We start from the raw sequence: 23,769 nt of genomic DNA on the forward strand, positions 1-23,769 counted from the left end.
TGTGATATGACGGTAAAAATATTTTGTATGGTTCACAGGTAAGCTGACAATGTTTCAAAACTTTCTATTTATTATTATTCATTAATGACTTTTTCTTTTCAGTTATGTCCAGTTGTCAAACACAAAATGTGTCATGTTTCATGTATTGTGAATACACCTATGGAACTATTTCAGATGATCAATAAAAAGCACAGAATGACCCTTTAAGTGGTAAAATTTTTATACATAGGTATAGAGAGATTAATGTGTTTTTTATTTAGCTACAAAATGCAATTAAAATGACATGTATGGGTTATTCCACCCCACGTGTTCCCCCTGCTCAACCAATATGATTTGCTTAAAAGCGCTTTTTTTTGTCATAAACTAGGGATATTTAAAATGCTATCTGTGAAATTTTAGATTAATATTTTAAGTACTTTTTAAGATTTTCTTTTTTTTTTATGCTCAACATGTTTGTTTCACACGTAATTTGAGAGGTGAATTTATGTGACCAATCGAGCTGTTTGAGAAATTGTGTCCAAATAGATGTTGTGTTGTCACAAATGGATGTTTTAATAAACATATTTATCTGTGTTAGGTTATTACTATGAGATCCCATCAATAGGTGCCAGCAGGATAAACACTCAGGTAAATACACACTCAGCCATTGGCATGTACAGTGTGCCTGCTGCTGTTCTTGTCTTTTATCTCTGAATCCTTCCTGCTTGTGTGCGGCTCCCTCTTGTGGCAGCATGGCTGACGTGCAGGCTGCAAAATAAAACTGTTCTGTGCTCTCACCTTCTTGGCAGGAGTACCTGGATGTTCTGGGCAGACCTATGGTTAAAGCTGACAGAAAGGCCAAGCAGGTTCAGTGGACCAACGTCTACCTGGACGCTCTGGTATGTTTTCTAAAACGTCATTTGTGGTCACGTGGAGCTCAGCAGGAATCTGTTTTATATCGTCTGAAACATTTCCGATAAGTGTTTTTGTTGTCTGGTCCTCCTGGTCAACACAACTCTGTTCCAGCAGTAAGAAAATATAATTAAACTTCACTTTAAAAGATGTTGCATGAAGGCCTTTTTTGCTTCAGCTCCTGTCAAGATTTCCATTTAGGCAACAGTGTAGATAAGAAAGCAGACTGATAAAGGCAGCCAAATGGTTTGGATACTGTCAGACACTGTCAGCTTTTGTTAGCATTGACCTCGTCAGCACTGAAATGTGTCTGCCTGGGAAAATCTTATATTTAAGCTGCAGTTGCGGTTTTTCCAATGACGTAGTGACGCCTACGAGACATGAATGTCATCAATCACAAGGAGCTGTACAAAAACAGATAAATCAAAAGGAAATATTATGTAAATCTATGCCATGAGATTTGACTTTGATATGGATAATTGGCTCAAATACTTGACATATGTTCAACATGTTGTGTGCTTGATCTTTTAGGAGCTCGGCCTGGTGATCACTGGAACGCTGCCTGTCTTCAACAAGACCAACACAGGCTCAAAGGTATCCAGAAAACCGCTTTTGATTTCTTATGTTCCTCATTTTATTGAACTTCTTTCTAATTTAATTTCGTAATAAACTATATTGGCACAGTTATTACCTCTTTATAACTGTTTTACGCTAGTTCCCAGATTGCCTCTTCGCTGTCAGCTCAGGCCGTCTTCTTTTGCGTCCGTCGTCTTTGCAGTCTGACTGAATTTACTGTGTGTCTGACACTTTGACCCCACGGGAGAATTAAAGTCTGTGGTTTTGGGGACACACTGTAATGTTTACCAGACCGAAAAAATAAACATACAACATGAATCCTTCTCTATCGTCCCTGACTTTTATCCTCGGCTTTCTTGTGGCTCTTCCTTACGTCCGCTGTTGACGCTGAGCTCCCTCGAAGCTCTCCGCAACAAGGGAATCTCTGATGTCACCCAGCAAGGAATCAAAAAGAGATCAAACCTGCAGATCAGAGTGAGAAATGATCCGGTAGCTAAGTGCTTCAAGATGAGTTTACATGTCTACTTCGAAGGGACTCAGGGTTGCCTTCCAGTATGGACTAAAAACGAGCCTGGAAATGCCTTGTCAGTGACTCATAGCGGCACGTGATGCTTTTGGGAATTGGACCGTCCAGATTCCTATTGCACCCCATTTCCTTGAAATCATTCAGAATGCACCGAGGGACTTGACTCATCCAGAAAGAACAGGACTCATTACGGTGACTCTTTCTACCGCTGACTTTTTTGTTTGTCTTTTTTCCTTTGTTTTTTCCTCTTAGAAGTCTCAAAACCAGCTCATCTTGGGTGTTATGGCCATTGATGTTTCCCTGGATGATATCAAAAGACTGACGCCTCGCTTTACTGTAAGAATGCATGCCACATAAATACACATTTCCACGTATAGATAGTAGTACATTGATGCCTGCCTTGATGTCTGAGCTTGTCATTCTGCCCTCTTTCCTCCTTTTCCCTCCAGTTTGGACCAAATGGTTACTACTTTGCCATCGATCCCAACGGATATGTCTTGCTCCACCCCAATCTACAGCCACTGGTAAGGCAGATTGTTACGGCCCAAAGAAGGCACCAACATATTAAAAAGGTGACACAGGGATCACCAATAGAATGCTAATAGTAATGGTAAAAACACGTCTCCATCTTAACTCTAAAAACTTAGGCTTAAAACCTTTTGTTCGGAATGCAATATTTCTATTCAGGTGCCAACACCGAACTAAAAGAAATCTCACCCACCGAAGTCCAAGGAACGAAAAACCGATCCCGCCGGGGCAAACAATCTAAAAATAAAAAGGAAAAGATGCCAGGCCAGCATCAGCGAAAGCTGCCAACGTGGCAGTTAGGCTGCGAGGGCGCGCACGGGTCCGAGGCGCGCCGCAGCTAGGAGGAGCCTGTAGGGAAGCTGGTTAGGAGGCAAGAGAGCAAGAGAGAGCAGAACAGAACGGCAGCTTATTTATAGGCGGAGCAGTGGCTCTATCATTTACCATTAAAAAAAAAACTGAACTAAACATGCTCCCCTGAAAAAAAATACTAAAATGTACGAAAAACGAGCTCCAATAAACATAGAACGAGGGGAATATATGCAAAACTAAAGAAAGGGTAAAAAATGTGCCCCCAGCACATAACACAGATCAAATTAAGAAGCACCAGATATTTCCTTTGTCTGTGGTCTGTCGAATGTCATTTTCACAATTGAGTTTGCGCCAAAGATCTGGTTTATTCGCTAGAACCCATTTATTGCTCATTAGCATTGTCCAACAGTCATTTGGTAACAAAAACACAGCATTCATAATTACCAGCAGACTTTTCAGAGTGAGAACACAGAGTTTCAGTGTTTTGCAGCTCATATTAAAAACCCATCGAGCTGCAGCAAACCCATTATTACATGTTAATAAAAGTAACTTTGCAGAAATGTTCTGCACATTTTAGCATGGAGCTGCTCTTTGCTCAGCCTGACCCATCTCTGCTCTCACCTCAGTCCCCAAACTAATGATGTTTGTATCATTTGGCCGACTTTGTTTTTTGTGTATCACGATCAAGTGGCCTCGGGAGGATGTTTGTTGCAGCAAGGCAGCATGTTTCCCATTGACCTTTGAGGTACGCGCCTTTCTCGTAAATTACGTATGCACACCTTTGTAACAGATGATTACAACGGAGACAAATTAATACATCATCAGATCCCTTTTTAGAATCTGTTTTTGGAAACAGAAGATCAATAACTAGTGTTTACTATTTGACTGGTCCTTCTTTGTACTCTCAGCCCACTTATTATAAATTCTTGTATGTAATACTGACTAATTGTTTGCGTTTCCGCTCAGATTGCCAAGTTTGACGAGCCTGTAACACTGGACTTCCTGGATGCGGAGCTTGAGAACGAGATCAAAGTGGAGGTTTGGGAAATAGATTATACTTAATCAGAATTCCCCAGTGTAGCGGAATTATTTACTTATTTTTGTGCTGTTTGGTCACCAGATAAGAAAAAAAATGATCAACGCCGAAACAGGGAATTACACTATATCGACACTGGTTAAATCTCAAGATGAGGTAACTGTAGTCGATGACCTTCAAGAAAACGATAACAGGATCTGTTCAGACATGTGCATGTTTACTGACCATGCTGTCTCCCTCAAAGCGCTACATCGACCAAGGTCTGAGGACGTACACCTTTGCACCAGTGAAGGGGACCGACTACAGGTAAACAACATTGTTTGAATAAGCCTTGAGCGATGATAGACACGATGCATCACGACAGAACGCTTTGCAAACCTCACTCCACAAATACAAGTACTGCAGATGTTTTGCATTAACACACTTCTCAAAATATTTGTCATGAAGCCATTCGGTTCTCCTTGAGACAGGAGTGTGGTCTGAGGATCAAGACAAAGTCCAGACACAGTTTTGAGCGACGTAGGTGAAGCCAGGAGAGGCTGGTGTTCACAACCTATGCGTGCTGTTTGGAAAACGATGGTGAAAAATGCTTCGCAGGACTCGCAAGGAAAAAGCTGTGTTTCTTGCTTCTTCTTCTTCTTTTTTTTTTCACTGTTTTTATCCTCTCTCAGCCTGGCCCTGGTGCTTCCTGAGTACAGTATGCATTACATCCGTGCCACAATCGGCGACACAATCACCCAGGCAAAATGTAAGTGCCACTCTAAATCAGCTCAATCTCTTGTGCCCTTCTTGGATTTTCCACTCAGTTCCATTTACTTTCCATTTATACGGAGCGTAGACAAATGGCGCTGTGTGGAAAATGACTGCTAATGTTCTCCTGTGACATTACTGCTTTCCATGTAAGGGCTCAGAGACACTTGTGCCTCAGCTTATGGTTCCTATCTATCATTCACAGCACCCCCCACACACACATGTACATCTATACATATACATTTACACTCCTCCATGCCCTTGCCTCTTGTGTTCCTATGGCAATACACACCCCTCAGTTGTGGTGCTGTTTAAAGTTTCTGACACCAGACAGCGGGACGAGCGGCTCCAGTGTCGCCTTTCACACACACACACACACACACACACAGCACTCATCAGTTCATTTAAAGTGTGAGGATCTCACTGTGTGTGTCTGCAAGTGGGTATTTTGTGTGTTCAGTCCTACTAGGTAGTGTACGCTGGATCAGAGGGTCCATATGTGTGGCATCGACGTCTCATGTCTCTCTTCAGCTCTGTCTGTTCCCACTAGTAAAAGATGTCATGGACTCTTAGTGTTACTCAAAGGGCAATTTTATTGTGTGTGTGTGTGTGCATGTGTGCAGTTACGATGGAGCCGTCCCTGCTCAGAGTCTCTCTCTTGTGAATTTTATAGATGCATAGTTGCTTTTGCGCTCGCTACACAAACTTACATTTTTATCAGCTATTTGTAGAAACATACATTTTTTGACCGCTTTCATGCTTCTCCTGCAGCACATAAAAAAAAAAATCAGCTGGCAGAGACTTTTAAGTTGACATGAAGCTGGTGATCTATCACAGTGAGCGTTTTGTTTTTTTTTTTTCACATCGCAGTTTCCTCGGAAGAGCTTTGAAGGTTTTTCCAACATCTGAGATTTCCATGTCGGCTGCAGGAGGTCTGTTGTGAAAAAGAAAAAAAAAAAAGAAATTAAAAGACATATGTGGATGTTGTTAAAATAATCTACATTTTTTATGGCATTACAGTGGTTGTTTTGCAGCTGTCTCCAAAAGTTTAAGATGGCAGTGAGGGCTGCAATCAACCATTAGTTTCATTTTCCGTTAATCTGGCTGTTATTTTATGAATAACTGATTAGTTGTTTGGTCTGTAAAATGTCAGAAAATGAATAAAAATGTCCTCAAAGCTGAAGATGACATCCTTAAATGTAACTACAACCCAAAGATTTTCTGTTTACTGTCAAAAAAAGGAGTAAAAAGAGCAGAAAAATTAAGAATTTACACCTTTTTGACAAATAATTTAATAGTTTATTAGTTAATTATTGCAGCTCTAATGATAGAGCGTGCACACAACAACAGCAGGAGGTAATAAATTCATAATAAAAAGAAGATGTTTGTTTGCATCTTAAGCACATTTAAAGTCTCTGCAAGTGAAGTTTGTGGCCAAGGCTGACTTGAATGCTGCATGCCTATAGTTACTGAAAACATGTGATCCCATTAGCGTGGTCCTTTAGCATTAAGGCGATATAAACATCCACACACGCATTCATATGAACAATCACTCTGACATTTCCACATGTTTCTCTGATGAAAGCAGAACCTACGCTCTCACATCTGATTGTTTCATGTCATTGTATAGACTTGCATTAATTCCCTGGAACCTCTCTACAATCTACGATGTGTGTCCAGCAAATTAAATCTAAATTTAACGCAAACTTTAGAGTGAAAGCTGTTGCCAACATGGAAATAAGTTCCCACAATGTGACTGCATAAACAGATTTTCATCCACACGTCATTACACTCACCTCAACCGAAACTACCCAAAACAGCCCTTGTATTTTCCACCAGTTGTTTACTTAAAGTGTACGTGTTTCCTACTTCTGTATACAATATTCTTATTCAATGTCCATTTGAATAAAATATTGTGTAACCCTGTTGGCTTATTTCCTTTCCGACTCTCTTTTCCAATTCCCTCTTTCCTCTCCTCGACTTTTTTACCCTCCTCCTGTTCTTCTCCTGCCCTCCTCAACTCTTGACCATTCCTTGGTGTGTTGGACCCCCTGCAGCATTTTTGGGCAAGTATCCTCCTCCTGTGCTTTACCTCACAACCTCCCCCTCCATCTCCTCCTTTCTCTCACGCCGCCAGCAGACTTTGGATGTAACTTCACTTCTATCTCCGTTCGCTCTGTGTGGCGTTGCAGACTCACAAAAGCTGTTTTTCTTCATTTACTGGCTTCTGATTAATAATGACAATTCTGTTACACTGAATCAAGTCGGCGTTCCATCTCCGAAGCAGCGCTTCGCATGCAATGCGTGCCCGCGGTGTGCGTCGCAGACAGTGTGTGTGCGTCTGTGTGTGTGTGTGTTTAACCCCCCACCTGTTCCAATGGCCCTCAGATGTGGTTTTGGCTCTAACCCACTGTAGCAGCAACAACAGAGGACAGGATGTTTGCATTATTTAAAGGTGAAGCCATAAAGGAGAAAGCTGTGAGTCTGTACCCAAAACATGAGTTTGCTGTGTGTCTTTGTTTTTTTCGGTTTTCTCTTTTTTTTTTTGACTCACTTTACAACCTTGTTAAATAACTCCTAATGAAAGGCAGGATCCCTCTTAACACACTAAACTTGGTCTCTTCTGTCTGTCCCACTGCGTGCCTCGTCATCAGTTTTGTCTTGTTAGCGGGCGTCGAGTCTCCGCAGAACATTGTTAAGCTCTGTGGTTTATCTGAAACTGAAGCCTGACTTGTGTGTTTTATTCCCTCTCAGAGGCTGAAAATACTGTAAATGTCAATTTTCAAAACTCAAGTGAAGTTGAAAACATACCATGTCCCAAATCCCCACATCTATTTGTCATGCGTTTATTAAGTCAGTTTAGGTTCTTGTCTTGCATGTTTCCGTGTGGGAGACTGATTCCTGGTGACACCCGTTCTTATTTTGACAGTATTTTTCATTTTGAATCCGTTCGCAAAACTAGCAGGAATGTCATCGTCGGCGCAGAAAGGCGTGCGAGAGCGCTGGAAATAAATTCACTCGTCACTCCCCCAAATCTCTCAGCTATACATCATCATTAGATGCTTTGTTGGATTAGAAAGCAGGGACCAGATATCAAAGCGAAATCACATCGGTGCAATTATTTCCCAACCGTGATCACCAGAGAGGACAAATTGTCATGAGAAACTTTTGCTGTGTCGAATAACCAGCAGTCGACACAATGTGCTTCAGAGAATGTCAGACTAACCGGTATTAATATTCCCCAGTTCATTTCAACGGACGCTATTGTAATGCAAATTTAGTGTAATATGTGAACAGATTTGCTGGATCACCAAAAGAATGCTAATACTAATGCTAAAAACACATCTCCATCTTAACTCTAAAAACTTCTAACCGCACTTTAAGCCTCTCTTTATGTTCTCCATCAGCACTCTCCATTTACATCCAAAGGCTTAAAACCTTTTGTTCGGAATGCAATATTTCTATTCAGGACTTGCTCTGTGAATAAAATATTGTCACCTCTGACCCCTGTGGTTTTACCCTGTCTTTTTTCCCCCCCTTTCTTTTCCCTCCCGTCTTTACCTCCCCGGGGGATGATTCTCTTGTTCGCTCACTCTCTCTCTGCTGGGATTTTTTCCACTCCAGGGAAAGATGGCAAGTATTTTTTCTTTACTTTCATCTCTCGTGTCCTCTTCTTGAGCCTTGTCGCTCCTTTTTACCCAGCACGTCTGCTTCACTCAGTTCTGGTCCTTATTTAAATCAGATTTTCAGCTGTCTGTGCAGTGTATTCTTTCTGAGCCTAATTTGTGATGTAGCCCCTTTTTAATGTTCCTATTTTATCCTTGTTCGTGAAAACCCCCTTTACAAAGCTACCCTGCATTACTTTAAGCAGTTCAGTGTTAAATTTGTGCAATAATGGAGTTATTCTGTCTGACTGTCAAGGGAACAAATCTCATTTCAGTTTGTGGTCGCTGTTGGATTCTTTCTTAATGGTGCAAATATTCAACAGGTGTTGCTCTCTGCCCAGAAAAGCACCATCTCATCTGCATACAGTGTTTCTTTCAGCTTAATATTAACCTGCTTTTTGTTGGAAAACTCATAATATTTTACACTTACCACCAGTTTCTGAAAGCCTGATGGCAGACAAGTTTGACGAATACGGCTACACGTTCATTGCACCGAGGTAAGATGATGTTTGGTTGATTTTTTTAACATCACAGCTTTGACTCAGGACGACTATAAAGTTGTGTTGTGTCCCGCAGGATGTACTGTAAGGACTTGAAGCCGCCTGACAAGAACATGAACAACACCGAGTTCCTCATGGAGTTTAACAACTACATCGACACCAAGACTCCAAACAACCCCATGTGTAAGTATAATAAAATACAGAAATGTTCGCCAGGAATTCTTCTTTCCATATTTCATGCTCCTGGTTCCTGTGACATTGTCCCTGAGCAGCTTTTATTCTGAACCTCCCCAGCCTCACTTGGACCTCGTTCTCACTAAATTCCTATTTACATCTGACAGTATTTGCTATAATATGTTTATGTGAATAAATCTCCGCCATCTGGCTCAGCATTAAGGTGTGCATTTAACATTTAATGGAAGAGCGCCAACCCCTGAACCTATTCCCAGAGGTCTCTCTTTCCAGTGAAATACAGGTCTGGCTGGATGGTTTGGTGTGCATGACCAAGCAAAGCTTTGTAATGTGGAACCCCTGTGTTCGTGTTACCCATTTGATGCTAACTCTAAAAGTCTGACCATCACACGCCTGACTGCACATGTGTGAGGCACGTCGGCTTAGATGTGACACACGCGCGCTCGCACACACACAACATTCGGCAGTAATACGCCTTCCACACCCCACCTATAGCCGCTCGACCTCATCCAATTACTGTGTGTTTGTGAGAAAGAGCAGGACACGTCAAGCCGAGAGCGCGAGCGGAGCAATAAAACACAAATCAGGGGCCAGTGGACCTTCTCCCCAACATCTGACCAACGCATTAACATCCTCGCCATTTCTTGCATAAACTCATCGATATGAGTCACTCCTGAGTAAAACAAAAGGTCCCCAGGTATTCATAAAAGAGCTCCTTTATTGTGTTTCACAGTATAATTTGATGGTGTGCGTTTAGGAACTCACTTCAAACATCTCGACATGATCAATCCAATAAAACTTTTCACCCAATTGAAATATTACTTTCACCGTTATTAGCTGCTAGTTTAATGGAGTCCACAGAGAGAGGGAGAGCGAGACGGGAGTTCGGCCCATGTGGACGTTTCGGCGGCTCGAGCATCGTTACACGCTTTGCTTGGTTAAGCCACTGCAGTGGCGAATAAGTTGAAGTACATTAGGAATTCCTGGGCTGCCTTCAATAAAGAATCCCTAATGAAAACCACCGCACGGGCAGGGGGAAGGTGGGGAAGGAGGGAAATAAAGTGTTACACCAGCTGTTTTCTCTGATGTGTGTGGTGTGTCATAAAGGTTGGAGGAGGTGGAGGGGTGGGGGTGGGTGTATCGACGAGCCTCGATGTTAATGGACTGAAGCGGGTTGTCGGAGGGTTCAAAGAGGCGGGCACTGCCAAAAAAAAACTAAAAAATGGCCGAGCGGCATTTATCGCCTGTTATGTTTGTCATGTGGTCTTGTCGGATGTCTGCAAAAATCTTTTCTTACACCTTCACTAACCTGCCACCTCCGCCACAACATTAGGCTTGTTCCTTAATAGATTGTTGTAAATTGAAATACATATTTCACAGCTTCGGTGTCTTCATAAGATTGTGTCTGTTCTTAATTTTAGGAATCTTTTCTTCAAAGAATGACTTGAAAAAAAAAAAATCTCATCTTCCAGATTGCTTCAATTTTGTTCCTTCAGTTGTGCTCACACTTGGACATTTTAGGTGCTTGTAGGTTTAGTAATAGGTCAACTGAACTCAATTCCATTTGCATTTCATTTGGATGCCTAAAATGTGATGTAAATGTTAGAATATTTCCACCTTTTCTTCTTGCTTTCTGGATCCTAAGTTAAATCCTGTTTGTTTATTGGTTTTCTTTCCTTATCTTCCTATTCTCACATCATTAGTGTTGGCTGTTGATGGTCCTCACGCATTTATTCGTCATCTTCTACCAGATTGCTGTTACTCAGACTTTGCAGGCTATTATTTTGAAAGAACTAAAAGGGAACTTCAGACTATAAAGATGAGACATCGATGTGTTGCTTCTGATCGGAAAGCAGAATCAAAACCAGTTCAAGAAGTGACACGTCAAGGCTCATGTGATATCTTCCTCTTCAGGTAATGTGGAGCTGGTGAACCGGTTGCTCCTGGACGCTGGCATCACCTCGGATCTCATCAAGATTTGGAAAGGAAACGACTTGCAGTGAGTGAAGCACCAATATTTGGTGTTTGGTAATGAACGTCAAAAATTGAACACAGATGGGTCGGGGATTTCAGCATCACCAGTAAATGTCGAGCAGACACAAAGCACATTCCAAATTTTTGTAACTGCGTGTTTTACAGCTTTATTTTCTCTGCTCGTCAGGCTTGGTGTCCTGGCCAGATATGTTGCCACTGACGGAGGGATTACGCGGGTCTTCCCCAAAAGGTATTTGTCAAATGATGACAGAGGGGGGTTGATTTAGGAGCGTGGGAAGGAGGAGATAATAAATAAATGTTTGGGATTATCTGATAAATAATAATGATGTGGTCAACTATGAAAGCTACAACTTCCCCATGTAGTGCTTTATGTTTTTATAACTAATGGCACAACATCAGTTTCCTTCCACTGCTGCATGTCTGTAGTGAGTAGAGTAACCCAGTGGCCCTTACATTATCATCCCTGGCTACTTCTCCCAGCTCCTCTTGGGGAATCCAATGCTTTCCCAGGCCAGACTGGATATATAGTAACTAGAAAAAGTTCTGGGGCCCCTGGGATCCTGCCAGCAAAACATGACTAGAATACCACTACAAAGAAGCGTTCAAGAGCCATCCTGTTCAGATCAAATGGTTCCTTTCAGTGCAAAGAAGCAGTGATTCTACTGTGATCTCGCGCAGGATATCTGAACTTCTCACACCCAAAGTGCAATACCTAATCACTACCTAAAGCCCAAAATCAGTGGTATGTGTTGAAAGATACACTGGCCTCTTAACTGAGAACCTGTGAGACCAGTGGTTTCAACGTCTTACGGTAACATGTTACATGTCAAGAGTGTTTAAGGATTCCGAGGCTTAGAAATGTATCGCAGGTGGCAATAAGATTGATGAGATTAATCTTAAAAACAGAAATTACACAGAGGTTATATATGCAGTGTTCAAGTTCAGACAATTGAGCGGGATTACCCTGAAAGAAGGGGATGTAAATAAATACATCACCTGCATAAGAGTGCACTTAAGAGCCATATTCATAAAAGATATTTTCAGGAGGAAGCTCGAAAAGGGAAACAACATTGGGCCCAACAAAAACACTTGAGGAACCCCTTAAAGGAGATAATGGCTATAAAGAGATGGTTGTATAAATATTTATAAATTATTCCCATTCAGAATAGGAAAAAGTAATTTAAACTGGAAATAGTTCTATAGGTGTATCGGGTGTGGTGTGTTTTCTTGATGATGTTAACACCTGTGTGCGTTTTTGTGTTTGTGTTCGTCTGACAGTGCTGGGTTTGAATGGGAAGAAGAAGCAGAGACGTATGAGTCCAGTTCCTATAAGCGCAGTTTGGACAATGATCTGTACATCTTTACTCCATCACCTAACAGTACCAGTGAGTAACAGCCACTGTGTTGCACATACATATAATTTATATATATATATGCTATATCTATGAGGTGTGATCAAAAAGTTCTGAGCCTGCATCTTTCCAAACCCAAAACTGTACCTAATTCATTTTAGGCTGCCAGTCGTCACCTTTTTCTCCTGCCATGCTTAGAACGCTTCACGGAAGTCTAGTTCTTTTGCATATCAAGCATCATCTGTGACACATCTGTATTACTGTGGCACTCAGGGAGTCCAATTTATCAAGAAAGCTGATTCAGGAGCAATGGTTGTGTTGGCATGACCAAAAAAAAAAGCATTTTTGTTTACCTCAGACTCCGCAGTAGGTGAGAGTGGAATTCTACACTGAGAGTTTGACCCTGGGGAACAAATACACAGCACACAACCCTAAAAACGTTGAAGAAAACGAGCATCCTCTTGGTCCATTCCTGATCTGACACTCTGTGGTTTAGTCTCTGGGTCTTAGCTGAGGCCCCACCTTTCAAGCTTAGACCATCCCAGGACCGTTTATGAAGCTCCTCACAGACTTTCTTGTACATTCATATAACACAGTTCCCGCGCTATTGATCGTGCAACGTCATGCACCATCCTGACCCTCGAGATACATCCTTCACACTCGTTACACGTGCGTGTCTGTGCTGCACTCAAGTTGTGGTCCTTATTTATCTGAACTTTTTGATCCCACCTTGTACATTTATTCACACTGCTGCCGAATTCATAGTTTGTGGTGCTCTTAAACCGAATACTACACAAAGGTGTTTCTGTTTTTTTTTTTTTTTTTTTTTTTTTTTTTTTTTTTTTTTTTTTTTTTTTGTTTTTTTTTTTTTTTTTTTTTTATAGATTGGCCTCATTTGTTTAAATTGGTGGTCAAAATAATGAAAACACCTGTCAGTGCAACACAATACGGCAATTCAGCAGCACCATAAACTGCAGCCTCCAAAAATCATAATAGAGTTGACAGCTCTCTCTAAATTAGTTTCAACAAAAATTGAGCATTATGAACTTCACGGAGGCGACATTTACTGCAGGACTGTTGTACGAGGCCGCATTAGTTTAGCCGGGTGCTCCTACTAAGCTGGTATGTAGTCAGGATGATTTAAAAGAATGTCACATTGTTGCGGGGACCACAATCAGCAGCAATTTAGCAACTTGTAATGAAAAGGCCAATAACATGTTATTAGCCCTGTAATAAAAATGAGTGAAGGTGCATTTTCCATACAGTGTTTCCTTTGTTGTTCTTGCAGCAAGTGACTACTCAGTCCTGGTGAGCAAAGCAGTAAACCTCAAGATTGGTGAGATCATACTTAAACCAGCTGGTAAGGACACACACACACACATGCAGACCAACATGAAGCGTATTTATATTTTAAAACCCAATTTCTCAAGTTGTATCGTTTTCTCTGCCACCTACAGATAAACACACTCACAGCCATGCATCTTATTCGCAGTCCTACATTTGCAGCCCTGTAGCCTTTAACTATATTCACGCATCTGCCTCTCCAGACGCACTCGCAGGCTGTTATTTAATGACCACTACTCCTCGTTTGTCTATTTCTCCCTCTCTGTCTGACATGTACACACAAACACACATACACAAACCACACATCAAGTCGTCCGGTCTCCTGTGATCTTTAGCCAAGTTTGCATTTTCTAAGTTCAGAGTGTAAAGTTGACACAGAGGTCTAATATGATCTACGATCTTTTGTGTTTTTTGTTTTTTTTTATCCCAGTGGTCGGCGTGAAGCTGGACATCAGTGCGTGGATGACGAGCTTCATCAACACAACGTACAGGGCAAATGTGAGTAGATTCTATCTGGCTTGACACATGTGGCCACGCACTCGGTCCGCGCTTCTCATCGCTCTGCTCTCCTGTGTTTAAAGTGCAACGATGAGATCTGCGGCTGTCAGAGGAACGATGCGGTAAGAAGTTTAATTGCGTGTTCTTGCGGTTAAGTTATGGATAAGATCATGGGAACGGAACACGGGTTTAATCATTTCTATGTGATTCCAGTACGTAGACTGTGTCATTCTGGATGACGGCGGCTTCCTGGTGATGTCCAATCAAGAGGAATATTTAAAAAAGGTTGGATTTTTCATTTCATTCTATTCACAAAACAGTTAAACAAGGCAGAAAAAAATGATTGAAGTTGTCAGAAGAAAATAAAAAGATAACTTTTTCACTGCACTTTACACAGGGTTCAGTAATGGATCAGAATAATCTATGATTCTATAATTCATTCTGTTAGAGATTTATTAACCATTCATAGAATCATACTGCTATTTGTTCTAACTTGTAATTTCTTTATAAAGAGTGCCTTATTACAAATTAAACCTATGATTAGTTCAACAACTTATGTTTCTTTGCCTTGTCCAAATATCTGGACATCTTGGATTAATTATTGCTGTACTTATAGAGAAAACACCATTTTGTGGTTCTCATCCTGATTTATTTCAAGACAGCGTTATAATTTAATTACACCACTGCGGTATCGTGGAATGTTTGATGGATAATATTTCCTTGTGAATCATTTCTTAATTAGAGTGTAAGATTTAGGGGCATTTATGAAATATATAGATTCTTAAATTCATAATTTTACAGTAAGACCTTTTTGTGACTTCATTGAGCCGTTTGCATCAAGATTCTCTCCTACAGAGTTCACTGTGTTACGAACACCAGGTTTTAAAAGCACAGAATGAAAACACACACTGGTTCTAAAGGGGGACGTTTTTTACTTTTTTAGCGACCGCTGTAGGTTCTTCTGTTCTTTCGGCTTGCAATTTGCAACCTCACAGCTAGATGTCACTAAATCCTACACAGAAGCCAACCATCTGAAAAAAATAGATTTTTTTTGCGTCGAAAACAAAAAAGACATTAACATTTATTAGCTTCTGTCAGGGTTTTTGTTCGCAACTTTCATCAGCGAACAACAATCAGGTTTCATCAGGTAAAATAGCCAACTTGAAGCTTGAATTTGTGATATTGCATGAAAGTCATTGTAGTTTATATGCCTCATTTAAATAATCAGCAGTAGCAGTAGCCTGATTCTATGAAAAAATACAATAAAATCTGCATTCCTCAGCATAACCGAGTGACTCACCTGCAACCAACAGTCATGTGAGACAAATTTAGGGGCTTTCAGCTAAACTGGGTTTAACTGCAGGCAGTGTTTCCACAGAGCAGGAAGAGCATTAAAGAAACTTTAAGTAGTAAAATATCTATAGTATGCAAAGTTAGTTCCGTTTTTCGTTTGTTTTTTGTAAAATGAAAGTTCCGAAACATTTTTTTAAAAGTAATATTTCTTGCATTATAACTTTGTTTTACTGCAGAGAAGACATTTTTGTTTCCATAGAGGTGCAGGGCTTTATGTTGCAGTAAACAAAAAAAAAAGAGCCCACAGTGACTAAAAATGTGGCATGACCAAAAAAAAAAAAAAAAGCAAAAACTCCGAGGACATGCCTGGGATTCAGAGGGTTCAAATATTTTTTGTTAAATAATTCTTTCCAGTTTTCATCAAAGTCCTAGAAATGAACTTCCACACTCAAGACACTTCTTGTCCTCTATGAAGCGCTCGCTGACCTTGTGGAACCAATATAGTTTGGATTAATGAAATCAACCATACATTTGTAACATCTTTAACAAAACCCAGCTTAAGGATTCAATTGATACTTATTTGTCAAAATCTGTTGTGAATCTTCAGCGAGTCCCAATTTTCCTTTCACAACACTAACTGAAAACATTCTAATAAATCCATGTGAACGTCATTGTTTTGTATTAATGCACGCACGCGTCTACCCACTCCGCCGTTGTCTTACGGTAAACGCTAACAGTGGGCCCCCGCTGTGGTCTGAGTAAATGTTTTTTCATGCGGCCTCAGCTCCTTCCCAATCAGGGCTGGGTGTGCGCTGGATAAATCAGCTGCCCTCTGAAGTTTGGCAGCGGCACTAAAACCCAGGGACCTTGTTTGGAAAAGGCTGCGTGCCCTCAATCATATTTCCTTCAGGAGCAAAGTTTCTCTCTCTCTCTGTAAGCTTCTCGCCTTCTCTCCTTCTTTATGTCTTTCTCTCTCCAGCTCATTCCTTTTCTTTCTCCAAAAAAACTCCCCCCCCCCTCGGGGAGTCTGCAGCCAACAGGGCTGTGACTGTTAATTCATTATTTGTGTTATTGCACAGGGAAAGAAGAGAAGGCTCCCTTTACCGTATAGATTGGAAGATTTATATATCCTTTGGCTGTTAGACTAAAGAGGAATGGATACGTGGAGGACGGCTTGTTAACAGTGACCTTACCGAGTGAAAGGAAAAGGATAGTTTGCATTTCTTAAAGCACGCACACACCCTCACACACACACACATGCACGACTCCACATCTCCACACAGATGGATACCGCTCACTGTACGCACTCCCTCCTGGATACACAAGTACTTAAACACTTCCATGCACACAGTCATGTCACACCTCTGAGATGCCGAGACAAACTGCTTCCTCTACGTGGAAATTTATGGCCGCCTGGTGGACTGTGTTAATCAGATTATACTGAAGTCTATCATCCTGGTTTCGGGGGGTGATTTACCGTGTGTGTGTGTGTGTGAACATTTTTCTGCACGTGTGTACGCATTCTCCGCCGCCAGTATGTGTTGTGCAAAAAAATTAACTCTTGTAAATTGAAAGCATAAAAATCTTTAAGCACTCTGTAAATGAGAAATATTGAGGAAACCCCCCAGTCACCTGCGTTTATAATGTGTAATTTTAAAGGTTTGCGCTGCGAGGAAAAGTTCAAACATTTCTCAGCGGGCTCTTGTAAGTGAAATCGTTTCCCCTTATGAAGTAGTGAGGTCAGGCGCAGGCTGGTAGGTTTTTGCCTCCGGGCTCCAAAGCAGGCATGTGTCCTATTATTTATACCATGATATTGCTTAAGTCCCTGTTCCTGTTTGGATTCTTGTTTCTCCTGCATACCTGAACCCCCGCTACATAAACATTCCCAACTCTGCTCTCCCTCCCGACGTCAGATCGGGCATTTCTTCGGCGTAATCGATCCCGTCCTCATGAAAGACATGGTCAACTCGTCCCTGTACACCTCTAAGAGCACCTACGACTACCAGTCGCTCTGTGACCCAGAGGAAAAAAGCAAGGCGGCTGCAGGCCTGCGATCCGTCTACGTGGTGAGTTGCATAAGACAGAAACACACACACACACACATGGAGCCACGCACATGTACATGTTCACACCTTTCGATATCCGTACGTTTCCCTGATGCACACGCAGCCATTTCTACCTGCCTTTTCACACACACACACACACACACACACACACAGCATCACTCACCGGGGAGCCATAAATCTGGACGGAGCAGATGAGAAGGGAAGCAGAGGGTATGGTGAAAGCGTTAGAGTGGGAGTTGCAGCAACAGTAACAGGATTAGGTGGTCCAGCGTGCTTGGCTAACACAGCGAGTGATGTAGAAACAGGCGCTGTTTTTCATCACTTACAAAATGTACAACTCGCGGCGAAATGATGCAAATTATCCGCAGACAGATGAATTGCTCTCCGTGCTGGACGGTTCAGATTACAAGGGAGTTGCAATAAGCCGATACCTAATAAAAAGATAAAAGTATTCACAGGTATTTACAGTTTCAAGCGTCGCCACGTCATTTCCCGACCGCCACCATAAACATCTACAATACGCTTGACTTGGAACGACACAAGGTGGGAGGAAAGATGCAGATACGCTCTGATCAAAGACGCCGTCGACAGCCAGCGATGCCTCTAACACGGTTAGTTAGGACTTCTTGATGACTCAAGCCGCCATCGAGTGAAAAGAAAAGACTACAGCACTGATTCACCAAAACAAGGCCCTCGCATGCTAACCATAATCAAAGCAGCATGTTGGGCCTTTTATTCAAACCGTGTGCTACTTTGTTTTCTCACTGGTTCTTTGTTTACATATTTATCCTCGCATCTGTTGAGGAGGATTGTGTTCTAATTTCCTCCGAGAGGGGAGAGAATAAAATCTCTGGCTGGACCTTTTGGTCTTTGTGCCTGGCAAAATTGGACGGTCTGCAGCCACTGTAAACACAAACAGGATGTTCAGAGTGGCTTCAACCAGCTCAAAAAAATGAGTCCTTAAAAGTATTCATTAGAGATTTTGTGCTTCTCTGATATTAATTCTCATTTTGTTTGTCCCTCTCAGCCCACAATAGCAGATATTTTGAATCTAGGATGGTGGGCGACAGCTGCAGCCTGGTGAGTACATGGGTGGCATTAGTGTCATCCCTTTTTTTTTCCCCCCAAATGATGAAGAACTAAAATATACAGTAAAAGCCATCACTGTAAGTCCTTAAAGCCAGGTTCTAATGGAAAGCAGGCAAGGATTTGCTCCTCCAACAGGACATATAGCATCTGTTTAATAGCTGAATTGTTCCCAAGACAGTCAGCATTCCACAAAATCTTCTCTTGATTTATGCTCAGCTTCACTGTCTTGATGCCATTAACAGCTTGTTTTACAATACGTCCAATAAAACTGGATTTTCGGGCCGCTGACGTCGCGGCCGTACTCACAGTAACAAAGCACACATTAAGGCGTTTTTTTAATTAAACGCCAAAATTAAACGCAATTCGGCCTTTAAGTCACACATGTTGTTAGTTTAGCTCCTGTGATTTATTGTTCCAATGAATCCAGACATGTTTCATCTTTGGGATTTGTTTTTGCTCTTAGGTCAATACTGCAACAGTTGCTGGTCAGCATCACGTTCCCCAATTTCCTGGATGCAGGTGACTTCCCATTAATTTCACACATTTCGCAGCATTTAGCCAACTCAGCCCAGATGTCGTCCCCCGTGGAAGTGAAATTGTAATCAATTCTCGTTTTTAGTTGCTTTTTTAAAAAAACAAAAAGGCCTTAAAAGAGCTTGAGCACAGTAGGAACAGCTCATCTTCGGAGGATTTCAGATGTCGCACATGTGAGCCAGACCATGCGAGTGTGGAGTTGTGTATACTTTGTGCGTACACAAATGTGGTATTAGAAAATACAGATTACCAACCGCTTCAAAACAAAACCAAATAACAGGCCTTTTTCTTTTTTTAATGACGTGTGATGAAGACGTTCTTTTTTTCACTGCTCTTTGGTCCGTATGTTCGTAGTTTTGTTTTAGTTTACCAAAGTTTGGATACGTCTATCTCTGAGATTTCTGCTGCCATAATACAACGTGACAACATTACCCAGAGACGCCGGCGCATCCTGTTTCTTCATCTAAATCACTGCAAACCAATTCCATTCACCTTTTTTCTAGTATGAGAAAACTATTTGTATGGCTCGGTAATACCAGCAGTAGGGAAGAAAACTTATTTTTAATAGATCAAATGTGTAATCTTTAAAAAAATGTGATGAACCCACCAACAATTACGGCCCGACTTTGCAGTTCCCCTCTGCTTAACTGTATTATTAGCATTTTAGAGTGTTTTTTAGTGCATTACTTTGGCTTTAAAGCCCAGAATCTCCTTCAGGTTTCCAACAGACGAGAGCAAAAAAATAATGCGAATAATCTGACAATTGGTCTGCGCACTAGGTGATTGTGCAATATGTGTTCCTTTTTCTTTCTTTCTTTTTTTATTTTTTAATGAAGTAGACCAATATGAAAGGAAAAGCTTGGTTGAAAATATGGAACAGCCTTTGTTTATATATGTTTTACACACATTTAATTATAAATGAACTTTTTAGCATTACACCTTCATTGCTGTAAACGATTAGCAGCGACCTATACTAGTGTCTCCTCATGTTTGCTCAGTGTATAACTACATTTGCTGCGATGGTAGTCCATCATTATTTCTTTATTTTAAGTGTGCGTTGATAGATAAAGACCCCGAATATGTTTGCATGTCCTTGCACAGCTGAACTGGACGACGAAATATCAGATGCCATGAGGAAGGAGGGCTGCATCACGCAGCAGACTCAATACTTCTTTGAGACGGACAACTTGTCTTTTAGAGGCTCGGTCGACTGTTTCAACTGCTCCAGGTAAAATTATCCACAGGACACCTAAAACCCTTCTCGGCTACACAAGCGGGCCTTTCATGCCCACGTGCGCTGAGGGTAGCCGCGGTCCAAGTTTGAGCTGCCGCGATGAGTTTGAGATATAAATGAAGTCCCCGGCGATGGCACGAAGAGAGGGCTGTAAAAATTCACATGCCATGAAGGTGAAGTCAAGTCACTAGCGTGGACCACCGTCTTGGCATGCTTGTGTGTGCGATGTGTGTGTGTGTGTGTGTACGTACGGTGTTTTAAGGCCCCCTCGTGCCGGCTAATGGAGTGCCTGCCCGCATGCCGCGCGGCGTTCCTGCACATTAGCCGCACACACGTTTCTTTTTAACGACCGCCATAAAAAAAAAAAAGGCAGAGAAAATCATTTGTGCACCAGCGACATGTGGGTTTCAGTAAAGTTCTCGGAGGACAGTGGGGTGGCACAGCAGGTTTACGTTCCCTTAGGAATAAAAGCAGTTGACTGACTTTTCATTGTGTCCAGGAGTATTGCTTAGTCATGTACGAGGAATAATTAGTCTACTTTTTTTGCAGCGTTTTTACAGAAAACCAAAGCAACAGACCGGAATCGCTGTGTCTTCTTTTTCTCTGCTTTCTGGTTAAATATTCAACTTGGTTCATCTCTTGCGAGCATGTCTGAGTGAAACTGTATCTTTCCTGGACTCCGGCCCATGTGTCAACAACCGCTCTTGTCTCTCGTGTGTCTGTCTGCTCCTCTCCAGGCTCTACCATGCTGAAAAGCTGCCCAAGACAAACCTGGTCTTTATCATCGCTGATGCAAAAGGCACCTGCGAATCATGTGACACGAAGCGGTTAGTGCAGGACGAACACAAATGTATCCTTTTACCGAACGCAGCTATCATCTGGCCGAGAGCGTTTTGATTGAGTGAGCAGATGTCTCGAAAAAGTTTGTGCCTTCTATTAGGATAATCGCGAGTAGACGCTGATTACGACTCGTAGCCATTATCGGATATTTTCACCTCTCGCTTTTAAAAGGAAGCTTGCAGTAAACAACAGAATGTCCTAAAAGGGTTGTTTTCCATCCCTCATAACTCTCAGTAATCAGCGTTTCCCTCATTTGCGTCTTTTAAATCCCACAGCGAGCATTTCCGCAGTAATTGACATTTACAAATTGGCTCATAATTCAGATACGTCTGCGCTGGGTTTCTCTCCGAGTCTGTAAGGCAGATGGTGGTGTGGGATCAGTCTGCTGAATAGCTTACAAACAAATCTATGATGTTCTCTCAAATACACAAGCCTGTGGTCAATTACAGATTAAGCCTCTTGGAGAACACAATGCTCGAAAACGACTGCCACATCACTGAAGTATTGAGCAATCGATGCGCTCACCATCCAGAAGAGACAACTTGTTTTGGGTTTCGATAATCGTTCCACAATTATACGGGATATCCTAGATTTAGACGTTAATCGAACGTGTATTAGAGGTCCTTCTTCAGTAATCAAGATGGACAATTTTCCTCCGGTAATCAGAGATGCTGTTTGCGGCTGCTACTTCTGATACTAAATTACCCACAAGTTGTATCATGTTCCTGACTTCACTCATCCAGCTGATGGGCCTGATCCCTGCAAAGTGGCTCTCAGTCCTCGCTACAGGAAAGGGCCTGCAGTTTGTTTCGACAACAATGAACACGTAAGTTGCTGTCGTTAAACCTGGACAATGTGAAATGCAAAACATTTTTTTTGCTAATTGGTTGCTCTGTATAGGGTTTCCTGTACAGTTGATATGTGCTTATTTACATCTAACATCAGCACTCGTTTAGGGATTACCTGAGATCTGGACTACGAAGCAGGATTTAGAGCTGACTTCAGGTTTAACTTTGGTTTTTCAGGTTTACGTCTTACTATACCACATTGACATGGCATCTGATGCTACTCCAAAGCATTTTATGTTTGAGATAACAGATATAAAAACAGGCCTACTGACAAATCAGTCCTCTTGATCATGGCGTCACCGTTTGTAGAAGATCCTTTAAAGTGAGACGGCCTTTTAGGAAGTTTTTAGGGACCATCTAAACCCCTTTTTTTTTCCTTGGCTTGCAAGATCTGACAGATATAGAGTCTCAGTGGAGGGATCTCTAGTCTTCCTTGTTGTATTTTCTTCCCCTGTTGACTGCAAGCAATTTTATTGCTCTATACGCCTTCGTCTAGTGATGCAATAATAAAACCGAGACTGATCAAAGCCAAGTACATGTTGACCTTATAAGGTTTGCAACTAAGCTTACCTATTTGTTTTTTACATGCTCCAGAGACTGTTACAGCTGAAATAATAAGGCGAAAATTGTCTTACACACCGTAAAACTACATCTAAGCGGTGCATGAACTGAATGGAACGCAAAGTTGTAATTACTTGCCCTTAACTTGTCCCTTAATGGCGGGACAATGATGTTAACGTGTTTTATGTACACATTCCCACAGTCAGCCGTGTTGCTTATAGCCTGTAATATAGTTTTATATTCCCTATAGTGGTTTAGGGTTATAGTCTGTTCTTGTGAGAAATATGCAGCTCTACACCTGTTCAGGTTCAGAAACCCTCGATTGACCCACCGAGTTGAGCTTCATGAGACTGTTTAGCACAGCTGTGGTTGAGATAAGGAGAATTTCCTTGGTACTACAGCCCTTTGGTGAGTGAATAGGAGGCTAATATTCTCTCCTTTTACGTCGGTTTCGGTTCTCATTACCTGCTGAGGGAAATATTTGCCTCCTTAGCTGCTACATGCTAAACTGTGTTCCCCAGAAAGTCATTAACGTTATCTTTCTGCCGTTTGATGCCGGGCAGGTGACGTAAAGTAGAGTTTTTCCCCCACAACAGGACAGATAAGCACAGATGATGTGAACCAAGACAGTAAGTTGTGGACTTTTCTAACAAAACAATTATCTGAAAGAGGCTGGAACCTGCCGTGACGCTCAGTAGAACTGGAACGTCGAGGCGTAGCTCTAGTTGCGCCCCATTTACTTCAAACATTTGATCCATCGGTAGTCTAAAAATATTGATGAGAGCAGCTTTTACTGAGAAGTTCTGACATCTGACTTTGAGGTTCAACCAATAAATCCTTAACCAGATCAGAAATGAGGAGAGAAACATATACTGATCCAATTTTTAAAAAGTATACATGTGGTGTTGTTAAAGGAAATCACTGTGATTTTTAATATAACGCAGCTCTATCTCCATTTTCCTCCATTTTTTTTCACTTGTTTCACACATCAATATTAAAAATTTGTTCTTTTTTGATTCTTTTACCTAGAAAACGAGAGGCAGCAACAGCAAAATATTACAGACCTACGAAGCCGAGAGCAGAAAGAGTTCATTCTAGTTTTAGTCGCTGGCTGAAGTCCAAAATACTTAAGCTGCTCTCCC

General features: G+C 41.6%; 1 protein-coding gene across 1 annotated transcript in view; it reads left to right on the forward strand.

Annotated features, from left to right (window-relative positions):
* Positions 1-23,769, forward strand: part of LOC103365348 (voltage-dependent calcium channel subunit alpha-2/delta-1-like) — a 122,151-nt gene that overhangs the window by 89,196 nt on the left and 9,186 nt on the right. Inside the window, exons 14-38 of the mRNA XM_008292769.1 lie at positions 578-627; positions 789-878; positions 1,423-1,485; positions 2,246-2,329; positions 2,443-2,517; positions 3,797-3,868; positions 3,951-4,022; positions 4,111-4,172; positions 4,538-4,614; positions 6,674-6,688; positions 8,715-8,778; positions 8,858-8,964; positions 10,888-10,972; positions 11,135-11,197; positions 12,247-12,353; positions 13,609-13,680; positions 14,095-14,162; positions 14,246-14,284; positions 14,376-14,447; positions 17,369-17,521; positions 18,549-18,601; positions 19,074-19,129; positions 20,246-20,372; positions 21,116-21,228; positions 21,962-22,044. Of these exons, the coding sequence (XP_008290991.1) occupies positions 578-627; positions 789-878; positions 1,423-1,485; positions 2,246-2,329; positions 2,443-2,517; positions 3,797-3,868; positions 3,951-4,022; positions 4,111-4,172; positions 4,538-4,614; positions 6,674-6,688; positions 8,715-8,778; positions 8,858-8,964; positions 10,888-10,972; positions 11,135-11,197; positions 12,247-12,353; positions 13,609-13,680; positions 14,095-14,162; positions 14,246-14,284; positions 14,376-14,447; positions 17,369-17,521; positions 18,549-18,601; positions 19,074-19,129; positions 20,246-20,372; positions 21,116-21,228; positions 21,962-22,044 (1,922 nt within the window). The remainder of the gene's footprint in view (positions 1-577; positions 628-788; positions 879-1,422; positions 1,486-2,245; positions 2,330-2,442; positions 2,518-3,796; positions 3,869-3,950; positions 4,023-4,110; positions 4,173-4,537; positions 4,615-6,673; positions 6,689-8,714; positions 8,779-8,857; positions 8,965-10,887; positions 10,973-11,134; positions 11,198-12,246; positions 12,354-13,608; positions 13,681-14,094; positions 14,163-14,245; positions 14,285-14,375; positions 14,448-17,368; positions 17,522-18,548; positions 18,602-19,073; positions 19,130-20,245; positions 20,373-21,115; positions 21,229-21,961; positions 22,045-23,769) is intronic.

Source organism: Stegastes partitus, unplaced genomic scaffold, assembly GCF_000690725.1.
Source record: "Stegastes partitus isolate 25-593 unplaced genomic scaffold, Stegastes_partitus-1.0.2 Scaffold831, whole genome shotgun sequence".
NCBI classification, from domain to species: Eukaryota; Metazoa; Chordata; class Actinopteri; family Pomacentridae; genus Stegastes; species Stegastes partitus.